The sequence below is a fragment of the Falco biarmicus genome, chromosome 3, assembly GCF_023638135.1.
Source record: "Falco biarmicus isolate bFalBia1 chromosome 3, bFalBia1.pri, whole genome shotgun sequence".
NCBI lineage: Eukaryota > Metazoa > Chordata > Aves > Falconiformes > Falconidae > Falco > Falco biarmicus.
In genome coordinates this window covers 13,855,867-13,868,775 of record NC_079290.1, presented here as the reverse complement: position 1 = coordinate 13,868,775, position 12,909 = coordinate 13,855,867, and the positions used below count along the sequence as shown (strand labels likewise).

General features: G+C 49.1%; 1 protein-coding gene across 4 annotated transcripts in view; it reads left to right on the top strand.

Moving 5' to 3' along the window:
* HSF1 (heat shock transcription factor 1) overlaps positions 1 to 12,909 on the top strand; it is a 72,420-nt gene that overhangs the window by 9,608 nt on the left and 49,903 nt on the right. For all 4 annotated transcript variants that reach the window (XM_056331098.1, XM_056331100.1, XM_056331097.1 and 1 more), the window contains exon 2: positions 11,373 to 11,481. In XM_056331098.1, coding sequence (XP_056187073.1) covers positions 11,373 to 11,481 — 109 coding nt within the window. The remainder of the gene's footprint in view (positions 1 to 11,372; positions 11,482 to 12,909) is intronic.

Sequence of the window (12,909 nt, the reverse complement as noted above, 5' to 3'; positions counted from 1 at the left end):
TTGTGAGCGAAAGCTCGTCTCTTCCACACCGTTCTGTGTACACAAGAGGAATGCAGTCAGACCTCAGGTGGTGACAGGTGTCTAATCGTGGTGTGGATGAGCTTCATGAAAAGTCAGTCTTCAAAAAGTCGAGTTTCAAATCTCCGTGCTGGAAATGATGACCTGTTTAGCTTTTTGGACTGGAGGAGGATTCTCTTTCCATCACGCCGAAGCTGGAAATAGTGCAGTGATTGAACATAGCTCGCGCACAATCAACACCAGCATGTGCTCTTTCTGTACAGTGGCAGGGAAGGAGAATTTCTTTCCTAGAATTACATGTTTCCCAAATGTAACATGAAGAGTCTGTAAACTGTTTCCCACAGAGGCGAACACATGGCTGCGGGAGTCTGGGTTTGTCGCACGCAGCCTGGATTACTGAAACTCAGTGATGGTAACAGCGTGGTTTCTTGAGCAGCTGAGCTGGTGTCGTGATCAGCCCCTCTTTGTCCTGTCTCCAGTGCTTATCGGGCTGGCTGTGAACTGGTTCAGCTCCTCACGGGTCCCGTCCAGCTTGAGACGTTCTATGAGCTGTCTGGCCCCACGGGAAACCATTGTAGGTTTCTGAATTATTAAGTTAGATCAGGTCTCGGAGAAAGAAGCAAGACGAATCTGTGGAGCATCATGGTCTGTGCAGGGTGATGAGAGGATACAGCTGAGATCAAGGGGAAGGAGAGAGAGGACAAACTTTTGGTTGCAGCACACCAATGCAGACATTCTGCTCATCCTGCATTATCCCATCCTGGAACTAAATATGATGATGTGCATAGACCTCAGCTAGCATGCTAACCCGCTGTGCCAGCCATCGCATGTACCTTGGATCCACAACTTCCAGTTCCTTCCTTGGAACAGCCTGCTGCTGCTGTCACGGTTGGTATCGACTTTATACACTGAATTTTTGTACTTTTAGTGAAAAGTATGTAAGGATAGGCACCCCTGTGTGGCCTTACCTCTCAAGCAGCTGTAACAGGACAGTGTCCTGTGTCTAGCTGCAGGCATGGTCACCCAAGGTAGTGTACCGATGAGTTTGTGGAAGGTCACACGAAGGCTGGCTTTCAGCTCCCAGTTCATTCTTGTGAAATTGGAAATGTGCTGAATTCAACAGTTCTTAGCACATGCTGAGGATACTTCTAATTGAGTCACTTCGGTTCTTGCTGCTTGGGTCTAGCGACTTCCCGACCACCTTCAGCCCTGCTGGGTACAAATGCTTCCCAGTCCAACGCTGCGTACAGCAGCTGCGCCACAGTTGGCAGGTGAGTCTCCCCCTTTTAACTGTGTATGGAGGGCGTCTCCTAAACAGTAGGTCAGGTGCTGATAGCAGGAAAGTTTATTTTTTTTAATGTTAAAAGGTGTGTCTTTCAACACTCCTATCTACGGGAAGATGAGGCCAGTGCATTTTGCTTTAAGTCAGCATGTCAGGATTTCTGCTCATAGCAGTGTTTGTACCTATGCTGGTACTGACACAGGGTTGTGGGACTGCATGCATGACTGTGCTGGGGAACTGGTCCTAGTTAAAACTAACTGGACAAAAAATACAGATCATGGAGTAATTCAGGTGAGAAGGGAGTTGTGGTGGTCTCTAGTCCCAGCTCCGGCTCAGTGCAGGGTCTGCTCGGGGGTCAGATCAGGTTGCTCTGATCCTGATCCAGACTCGCTCCTCTGTGCCCCAGCACCTTGTAGGTGATGTCCCCGCTTGTGTCTGCCTTGTGACTATCCTCCGCTCCTGTCTCTCCTTCCCTTGCAGTGCTGCTGGTTCTTGCTGCTCCCCTGACGCCCCGAAGCGGTTTCTTCCCCAGGCTGAACAAGCCTTCTTCCCTCAGCCTCCCCTTTCCAGGCAAGAGCTGTGGTCCCATCGCCACCCTGGTGAGGCCCTCCGCTGAATTCGCTCCAGTTTATCCATGTCTTTGTGGATTTGGGGCCCCAGGCTCTACCCACTGTCCAGGCAGTGTTTAGCAGATGCTGTGTAGAGGGGAATAACCCCTTCCCGTGATCCCCTGGCCACGCTCCCACCCTGCCCAGGTCATTGATTTGCGCAGCCTGGGGTGCTGTGGGCCCCTTCACGCTGCCAGCATGGTCGGCTCTGTCTGCCAGGACCCCCAAGTCTTCTCCACAGCCTGGGCCAGCGGGACAAACTGCTCTTGTTGTGGTGAGACAGAGCGGTTAGTGCTGGGCTGCGGGAACTGAATTTAACAGGGCTGAGTAGCTTACAACAGTTGCTGTGTTTGGAATAGGAGGAATACATGTTTCAGAGTGGGATTCCTGACACCCAGCAAACTTCTGGTGTGAGCCTTCTCTGACCCCAGCACTGCATGTTCTATCCAAATGCTTTATTAATACACGAGCAACCCCTAGGACAGGAACCAGAACCCACAGTTTTGCTCCCTCCACTTCCACCCCTCCTTGGGGAAGTCTCCTGGTTGGCCTTCGGACCAGGATTTCATCTCCTCAGCTTTCTCTTCCTTGCTACTGTGGCTGCACCTCCTGGGAAAGCCACCAGTCCGTGTGCTTCTGAGCCAGGTGTTGGGAGCAGGCTGTGGTGCAGGAGGTATCAGCCTTTTTCCCCGCCAGCTGTCATCTGAACGTCTCTGAAGTTGTCCGTACATCCTTTGAGAAGCCCAGGGAAACCCATCCTGGCAGCTCTGGCTGCTTTAGGCAGGCAACAAGTGCACTGCTACGTAAGCCTTCAGGTGGTTTGGTTTGGTCGAGCTTCTTAGTTGGCACTCATCGTGTACAAACACCGAGTAACCTGCAGGGATGACAGCTCCTGAGCCAATTTGGATCCTGCCACACTGGCACTGGTGCCTGAGGCTGCGGTCGTGTAGTCAGTGCTTTTGCCATGCTAGTGAAAGGCCTTGTTCCATTCTGGTATGGTCCTTTTGCTAGAGATGGCTTCCTTCTTCACTCTCCCCGCCTCCCAAGACATCCATTTGCTGGAGCACTGCCGGAGTTGCTTCCCCAACCTGGGTTCAGCAGCACCTCCAGCAGCAAACAGCCACGATGCCTGGGCCGAGGTGGCAGCGAGGAACTGGGGAAGGCAAGCTGCTTCCAGCCACCTCCATCTGGGAAGTTCCGTGTCTGTCTGACCCTGAGGTGGCCAAGTGCAGCTTGTCTAGGGGCAGAGCTGCCTGGGAAGCAAAGCCTGAGCCCTCACAGGTCACACGCAGTATTTTAAGATCAGTAAGGTGGTACCAGAGCAGAACAGGCAGTGAACTGCCCTGCAGCCTGCTGCGCCTCTGGGACTACAGGTTTTTAAATAAAAGATAGTTCTTCTGGAGCTGGCATGCTCTGAATCAATCCAGAACAGTGCTGCTTCATAGCATCTTTAAGGTGGAAGAGGAAAGAAACAGGTAAATTTTTCGAATTCCTGGGTTTCTAAGGCTTAAACAAAGCCATTGTATTGTTGGAGAGGCATGAGGAATGCCTAGTTAATCTTCATGGCTGAGTAAGAGAATTTAATGGGGTTAATCTTGCTCTCAACAGTGGTGGAGCCACAAAGTTGGGGGGGAGGCAGTTCTTGGGGTTTGTTTTAATATCTCAGATGACAGCTATAAAGGTGTTCAGAATTTTAATGATCACATTTAAACTGGAGTCTGAGAATTGTCGAATCGCATGCTAGTCTCACAAATTTGAGTATTCCTAGTGCTTGTTTTTAAAAAACTTACTATCATCCCTTTTTTTTTTTTAAATATCTACCATAGTTGATCCGCTTTCATTTTGTAAGGATTGCATTTCCTGGTGTGCCTTCATGAGACTCCAATAACATTACTTGGGGTTTTTTATGTTAGGTCATGGTTTTGCTGCTGCCCTACCATCTGGGTAATTTGGCTGCGCAGTGATGCTTGCATCGTAGTGATCAGTATTTCCATTTCCAAAATAGGTCTGGCATGTCAGTCAGATGTTGGGAAATAGTATTGAACCTTTTATTTGTTGCTCTAAAGTCAATATTTTCCTGAATTTTCCTGCTTATTTCACAGATCAAGTCTCTTATAAACTCAGTTTCCAAATACGTAGAGGATCCTAAATTATACTTTAGAAATGAGATTTTCTGTCTATCCCGATGCCGTGGTAAGTGACCCTGATTCTGCAGTGCTCCGAGCTGAAGCTGACGTAGTGTAGGGCGTCAGAGCAGTCGTGGTTATCAGAGCTTCTAGCTCACCTGGGCATGACTGCAGCATTTTTAAAAAAAAAAAAATCTGATTTCTGTTACTTATTTTTTAAAAAAAATAATTATGTTTAAGAGTACCTGTATCAGAAATAATGAATATGTAAAATCACTTTGCAAGTTCTTTAGAAGTTTTCAAATGGGGGCCTGCTTGCTGGTGGTGGTAGGTGGAAAACTGTTGGCCCATGTTATTTCTAGCTCGTTATCTGCAGAGGAGCTGGGAGATGTAGTGGTTAGCAACCAGGCAGAGTGAAGTGATTCCTCAAATTAGTTGATGGGGGCGGAGGTAATGCCTACAAGGGCTTAAATCTATACTACCCAGTGTCCTTAGCTTCCATGTATAGCATGGACGATGGAAGGGCAGAAGCAAGATGATGGGGATTGTTGGTTGGGGGAAGCCATAGTTTTTCAGTAGTTGGTGTTTGGACGGATTGCTGTTCTGGACACTACTGCTCACAGCTGCTGTGCCCAACTGTTCCTGATGGATTGACTTGAAGGTGGCAAAGAGGAAAACCTGACTGCTCAGAGAGGCAGCAAGAACAGGCATGCTAAAAGATCAAAGAATCAGATAATGGTTTGGGTTGGAAGGGACCCTAAAGACCCCCCAGTCCCACCCATGGCTACGGGCGACACCTCCCAGCAGACCAGGTTGCTCCCAGCCCCGTCCAGCCTGGCCCTGAGCTCCCAGGGATGGGGCACCCACAGCTGCTCTGGGCAGCTTGTACCAGCACCTCGCCACCCTCACAGTAACAAATTTCTTCCTGATATCTGATCTAAATCTCCCCTCTTTCAGCTTAAAGCCGTTTCCCCCTGTCCCATTGCTACAGGCCCTTGTACAAAGCCCCTCCCCAGCTTTCTTGTGGGTCCCTTCAGGTACTGGGAGGTGCTCTAAGGTCTCCCCGGAGCCTTCTCTGCTCCAGGCTGAACCACCCCAACTCTCTCAGCCTGTCCCCGCAGGAGAGGTGCTCCAGCCCCCTGAGCATCTGCGTGGCCTCCTCTGGCCCCGCTCCCGCAGGTCTGTGTCCTTTTTGTGCTGGGGGGCCCAGAGCTGGACACAGCGCTGCAGGTGGGGTCTCCCCGGAGCGGAGCAGAGGGGCAGAACCCCCCCCTTGCCCTGCCGGCCACGCTGCTGGTGGTGCAGCCCAGGGCACGGTTGGGTTTGTGGGCTGCGAGCGCACGTTGCCGGGTGCTGTTGAGCTTTTTGTCCACCAGCACCCCCAAGTCCTTCTCCTCAGGGCTGCTCCCAATGCATTCTCTGCCCAGCCTGTGTCTGTGCTTGGGGTTGCCCCGACCCAGGTGCAGGACCTTGCCCTTGGCCTTGTTGAACTCCATGAGGTTCACACGCGCCCACCTCTCAAGCTGTCGTGGTCCCTCTGAATGGCATCCCTTCTCTCCAGCGCGTCAGCCGCACCACACAGCTCGGTGTCGTCGGCAAGCTTGTTGGGGCTGTGCTCAGTCCTGCTGCCAGCAAAGGTGTTAAACAGCGCTGGTCCCAGTACGGCCCCCTGAGGAGCGGCGCTTGTCACCGGCCTCTGCCTGGACATTGAGCCATTGACCGCAACTCTGAGTGCAGCCACCCAGCCGATTCCTTGTCCACCGAGCAGTCCATCTGTCAAGTCCACATTCACCAGTTTAGAGGCAAGGATGTCGTGCGGGACAGTGTCAGATGCTTTGCAGAGCTCCAGGTAGATGACATCAGTTGCCTTTCCCTCGTCCACCAACACTGTAGCCCCAGCATAGAAGGCCACCAGATTTGTCAGGCACAACTTGCCCTTAGTGAAGCCAATGACCTCCTTATTTTCCGTGTGCCTTATGACAGCTTCCAGGAGGATCTGCTCTGTGATCTTGCCAGGCACGGAGGTGAGACTGACCAACCGTAGTTCCCCAGGTCTTCCTTATTTCCCTTCCTGAAAACTGGGGTTACGTTCCCCTTTTGCAGTCAGTGGGAGCTTCACCAGATTGCCACGACGTCTCGATTACTCCGGACATTGTGTTTGTCATTGCAGAGAGCAAATAACTTGTTGTGGGGGAAGGAGCAGAAGGTACAGAGCAAACCATTGGTGTGAGAGCACCGAAACTGTAAGGTTGTCTTGGGAGCCGGAGGGGCTGGGAGCATTTGGGGCAGCTCTGGGGCCACAGGCTCGCGATGCCTCTGGAGGGGCGGCCGCAAAGCGGTCGTACCCTGTGGGCAGCTTTAATGTTTTCCGATTCATCGCTCTAGTTCCAGCTGTGTGTGAAAAGACTTACAGCCTTCAGTCCCGTTCTGCAGTTTTTGGCCCCTTAACCTCAGCCGTTCAGTGCCATCAAGAACTGATTAACAACAAAGTTTGAGCAGCTTACTGCATTGCAGAACTACTCTTGCAGAAGGATGTTTTCTCAACACAAGTGCCCTTCTGCAATCTTAATTCTGAAAAGGTCATTGAGGGTTTCTCTAAATGTCCTGCTACAGAGCACACGTAGGCAGTAGGGAGCGAGGCAAGTCATGCGTGGTGGCTTAGAAGCAGCACTTGGACTTGGAAGGAGACTTTTCTACACCAGGACTAAACTCAGCCACTTTTCCGGATCGACTCACTTTTCTTACCCAGCATCGGTTTCAGAAAACCCTTTTGGGGCATCTCAGGTTTTTTTTGTTTGCCAGAAGAATAAATAAATAGTCTCTCAAGCCCACGAGGCTTTGGAGGTGGAGGATGGGAAGAGCAGCAGGGTGCCAGTGCAGATGTGGAGACCTGGAGTGTGCAGTGGGTGGTCAGAGCCGGTCTAGACTAGGAGTGAGTATGGTGCTGGCCAACACGTTGAAGATGTCTAGTGTTACATGAGTCATTTTTACTTTGTGTTGTCCCCCTCTTAGGGAGAGCTGAGGCTCTTGACAGAACAACCTGATGTGTGCTAAAATGTTTGATGCCGTCTCAACTAGACTTGGAACGTATCAAGATAAAAGTATACCAAAATTACGCAAGATGAGCTGTATTTCATTTACTGCCGGAACTTTTGCACTGCCTTGTGAAGAGATCTGCCTGTGCTGCTCCTTCCCTTTCAACAAGCCCTGGTAACTGCAGGGAAATGGTCCAACCTCTGCACTGTCCCATTGAGTCCCATTAACGCCAAACGTGGTTCCAGGTGTGCAAGAGATGAGTTTCAGCTCAGGGGGGACTTCTGCCAGTCCAGGGAGCCAAGATCCTTCTGTTTTCATCCCCTAACTGTGCAGGAGAGGTGGGATTTAGAGCAGGAGCCCCCTCATCCCCTTTCTGCAACATAAGCAGTCACCCCAAGAAAGATGCTTAACCTCATTCATATAAGCTAGTTGATTTTAAAAGGAACATTAATGACTAACTAGTCTGACCTTGATGGTTTGAAGTGCTTTGGAAATTATTCTGAAGAGGAGAATAACTGAAGCCATAAGAAGTAAATGGAAACAGGATAAAATATGACATAGGTTTACCAAAAATTGATTGTACCTCCTCACTTCTCTGGACATGAAATCCTTTTTTTGGATAAAGGAATTGGGGCAGATCTAATGTGTCTGGACTTCCACAAAGCATTTGATATTTTGCCACATGGAAAATCAGAAGTGAAAGCAGAGAAGCTGAGGATTAATACAAGAATTGTGGGGGAGGCACTGGCTAAAGCAGAGACAACAGTTTTTGGAGTGTCCCTCCAGTCTGCAGAGAGGTCATGGCAGGGCTGCTCAAAGATGAAATCTTGGAACAGTCCTTCTGAATGCGTTTTTTGTAATGACTTTGGCACAGAAGGTGAGCTGAGAAAATTTTCACAAAACATTGCTGGGCTTTGTTAACATGGCGAAGATTTGGGATGCCGTGCAGAAGAAACCAGATGACCTTGAGAATAGGCACGAGGCAGAATTTGGTTGATGCCTGTCCAGGGCTGATTTAGCCATAACTCTGCAAATAATCCTGTCACAGGCAATTTAATTTGGGTTGGTTTCCCTGTAAACTTCTTACATACCTTAGACCTCTGCCCTTCCACCTTGCTCTCAAGTCTTCTACTGCTCCGTGGTGGCAGCTACTCCAAGCAGCAGTAGCCGTGTGTTGGGGGCACGTGCCAGCTCGTGGTGGGCTACCACGGGGGGGGGGGGCAGAGAAGAGCTGCTTGAGCGAAAGGTAGTTGGTGTGAGCCCAATAAAATGTGCATGAGCTGGCCATAAGTAGTCTGTAAATGGGAATATTTCTAAGAATTGCAGAAAGAAACGCTTCAGTGGTACAGCGTTAAAAAATACGAATTTTAGGATGAATAACAACGTTATGAAGGAAGACAGCAGTGTGGTGCTTCTGACAGTTTTTGATTTGAAGGCTGAGAGCCTGTCCTCAGGCCCCTCTTCCTCCCCACTCCCCTGGAAGGAGCGCAGGTACTGCACTGAGATTTGGGTGAAACTCCTTGAAGTTGAGGGGCGTAATAGCCATCCTTCTGTGAAAACAGAGGGAAATCTGTTCCGCTTGTTAGCAGCGTGGATGGGGTCCTGTGGGGCAGCTAAACCTGGGAGGGTTTACAAGGACAGACAGGAGCAGTTCGGTGGGGAGGTGGTTCGGGGGCTCTGGATGTGGATAAAGGGAGCAGAGTATTTTGGATGCGGTGACGTACAGCGAGTGGTTGGAGTTCACAGAGGAGACCACCAGCAAACTTGTTTATCTTCCAGGAGCAAAAAAAGTAAGAACTCTGGCAGGGAGCAACTCCAGCACAATACACACCACCCCACCACCACCCCCCGGAATGGGACTCAAAAATGGTTTCTTTGCTGTGAGTTGCCATCCTTAGGAGGTGGCTAGCATGTGCTTCCTTGCTTCATTGCCTTCTTTCTCTTGCTTTTTTTGCTGTTGGAATCAACTCGGAGTACTTGTAAATATTGGATAAAGTGTAAAGGACCTTAATGAAGACAAATACTCAAACACAGGTGAATCCTCTGAGGGATTAACAAAACTCATCCATGGACCAAAAAGCCCGAACTGACAACTTCTACTAAAACCTTACCGGGTTTTGTTACTGGCAGGCAGAATCTTTTGAAGTCTGCTTTGGGGTGGGGTTTTTTCTTAGTAGTCTTAATTCTTTAGGATTAACACCACATTGAATTTGCCCAGGAGCTTTAAAGGCAAGACATACCTGTCTGAAAATCAAGTCTTGTGGCTATTTCGTCTGATACTCTTAAGACAGTTCAGAAGAGCTTGGCCTCATCTTCTCCCTGAAGGTTCGTGCTGGGCTGCGGTGGCTGTCTGCAAATACTGTGCACCAGGAGAGAGAGAGAGAAACTATATCAATACCTTAAGGGCGAGTGTAAAGAGGACGGGGCCAGGCTGTTCTCAGTGGTGCCCAGCGACAGGACAAGGGGCAACGGGCACAAACCGCAAACGGGAGGTTCCGTCTGAACACGAAGAATTTCTTTACCTTGAGAGTGACAGAGCACAGGGACAGGCTGGCCAGAGAGGCTGGGGATCTCCTCTGGGAACATTCAGACCCCAACGGGACATGACCCCGTGCAGCCTGCTGGAGGAGAACCTGCTTTAGCAGGGGGGTGGGCTGGTTGGGCTCCAGAGGCCACATCCAACACTCACCGTTCTGTGGTTCCGCAGATGCTCGTGGTGTTTCACTGTAGCACCGATCTGGCAAGACTGGAGTTTGGGGCGCTTGTGGTTTTTGTCTTCATCTTGTTGCTTGGCACAGTAACAGCCCCAGGGGCTCTTCCAACCTTGGGCAGCAAGATGTAGTTCAGCACTGAAGCAGCAGCCCCTGCTTGTGAAGGTCTTTTAGCGAACTGGAGAGGACTTTGGAGTTCTGGAGGCGCCATCCCTCTGCTGTCATGTGGGTGGTCTGGCCTGGCGCTGCTGCTTTCCTTTTGAACTAAGACATCTGGTTGTTTCACGGCTGTGCAATGACTTGTTGGTATCTTGTCAGGCTTGGCTCCCCTCTGGTGCTCTGCCAGCGTAGTGTGCTGGTGCTACGTGGGGATGGTATTACCAGGAGGATGGATCATGAGCGGGACTTTGTCATGGAAGAAAATGCAGGTTGTAAAATGCATTTGGTGTTCTTGTGTCGCTTTGCCAGAACGAAAATCCCTTCCTTTGCTGTTCTGCAGATGCTTATGTTGACAGTATAATTCCCACTCAGCGTGCCAGAAAGGTAATAGAAACCATACTTGATAAAATGGCACCACAGATCTGAGAGCTAACTGACTGAAATGTGATCCTGACTACTAGTCAAGATAGTTATAATAGTCAAAATAGCTAGTTATTCTTGGCATGTGTTGTTCCATTGGCAATAACTCATTTTCCAAAATCCACCAGCAGAAGTACCTCAGGGTTTAGAGGAGCAGGAATGCTTCCCCCTGCCTATTCCTACTTTTTAAATTAACATGTAGAAAACGATCAGTCACAGCCAAAATTAAAACTCACTAGTCGGTGTTGTCCTCGCTCTGCCAGCAAAAGCACATGTTGCTTTCAGCTGTTCCGGACCTGGTCTGCGCAGACACAGACACGGTGAGCTGCCCGAGACTGGCCTGACACGGAACTGTCTGTATTTGTATGCAGACGTTGATGCTTAAAGCCAGAGTAGCCTGATTGTCTTAATTTGCTCAGAAGTTCGTCGGCTCTACGAAAACAAGTGAATTAGGACAAGTTGGGGAATCAATGGGTTTGCAGGTGTGCAAATTGAGGTTTAATCTTTGTAGCCGGCTTCACCCCCTGAGTTGTGTTTTTTTAAGTCCCTGGGCAGTTGTGCTTTGCTGGTCCTTCCACATTAGCAGCTTGATCATAGCACAAAGTTACCAGCTGTCCGCCCGTTCCCGGTAACTGACAGCTGTGTGTTATTCTTCTGGGCCGAGTGTGAGGGAATGGGGTTTATCCCCCCTGGCAAAGCGTGCTCCTGTGGGCAGTTACCCTGGCTCTGCTGAGCCACCGTGACGCAACGCATCAGGAGCTGAAGGGTGTCGTTGAGGTCCCTTGGAACTGTATTCATGGCAGCTTGCGCTGGTCAGATGGTAACAGCTTCAACCAAAGCTAATCAACTGCCTTCTTACCTGCAGCTGAGGGACCTCCAAGGTATGGGGCCGCTACTGATTTCACCCACAGTAATGCAGAATTTATACTTGTGAAATGAAGGGGTGGGTGGGCTTCTCTCTTTCTGCGTAACAGTGGTTGGTAATGTTTCATTTTGTTTTGTTTTTTGACAGAGCGGAAGCAGTTTCCATGTGTTTGACCAAGGCCAATTTGCCAAGGAGGTGCTTCCAAAGTACTTCAAACACAACAACATGGCCAGCTTTGTACGGCAGCTCAATATGTGTAAGTATCTTCTGGGCAGCTCGGGGTGCAAAGTGTAAAGTCATCCTGAAATAAGGTTCCCCTTTTCTGCCCAGGCTTAAGGGATGTTTCAGCAAGCTGGGAGTGTTGGCTAGCTTTGCGATCGCTCGGCTTTTGGGGACCAGGTGGTAGTTTTAAGCTTGGCCTCTGCTGAAGGGAATAACAACTTCTAAAACTGAAAACCTCTGCTGGATGGAAGGAACTTCAGACTTCTTTTATCCTGAAATTCCCTGATTCTTAGCGCAGGAGTTCTGAATGGTTTCCTTGTGTTTGCCCATCACAAATGTTTGTGATGGCACTCTTGGCCGTGCTGTGTCATAAAGGAGGACCTCCTCTGGAATGCTTCCACCGAGACAGGCCCACCCCCTGTGACAGCTTGTTCATTTTCTACTCTCTTTCTTGAGGGGATGTTGCTGCCAGCATCATGTAGAGCTGGCATGGACTGAACTTGTTCTACTCAGCAGCAATTATTTAAAAAAAAAAAAAAATCCATAGAATCATAGCAAAATAGGCCTGAAGGGATTTCACAATCATTTTAGTCCAATCCTCTGCTTCAAGGCAAGATCGACTGCCTCTGTGTTGTTCCTGATGACTTTGCATCTAACCTATTTTTTCCAGACCTCCAGTAACCAAGATTTTGTAAGTTCATCAAGAAGCTGTTAGCGTAAGGATTGTGAGGCAGTAGAGTTGTTTACTGAATGTCTAACTCAAACCTTCCCAGCTACAGATTAAATAGTCTACTTCTTTGCTTTCTGCAGTGGATATAAAGAGATTTATTCCTTTTCCCTTTGTGTCAGCCTTTGTGTCTTTGGAAACTTGGTACCTCTCCTCAGTTCTCTCTTTTTTTCATATTTTATTTTCTCCCCCTCACACACATTTTTTAGAGTAAACGGCCTGTTTTTTTAATACTTGTAGGTTGTTTTCCAGCCTTCAATTGTTTGCATTCCTTTCTGAACTGACTTTGTTCCATCTCTTTGTTGAAGTGCAGCAGCCAACATTGGGTGTATCACTGGACAGAATAAAAAGAGTAATTTGTGTGTCTTGAAGGTGATACTTTTCTGTATATCCCATTATGCCATTGGCCTTTTTCTCAGCAGTGTGACACTGACTTTTGTGTTCAGCTCATGATCTGCTACAGCATTCAGATCATCTTCTGTTCAGCTACTGTCTCTACCTGGTGGTTTTCCCTCCCATATTTATTTGGTTTTATTCCTGCCTCGGAGTTGTACCTTGTATTTGCCGGTACTGACTTTCATTCCTCTTGTCAAAACCGCTTTGAATTGCAGTCTTGTCTTCCAGAATGCTCACAGCTCTTCCCAGCTGTGTTTCAACACTGAACACGCTCTGTTCAGTCCTTCATGCCCTTTATGAAGATGCTGAATGGGTCTGGGCCCACACGTGTGTACGGGC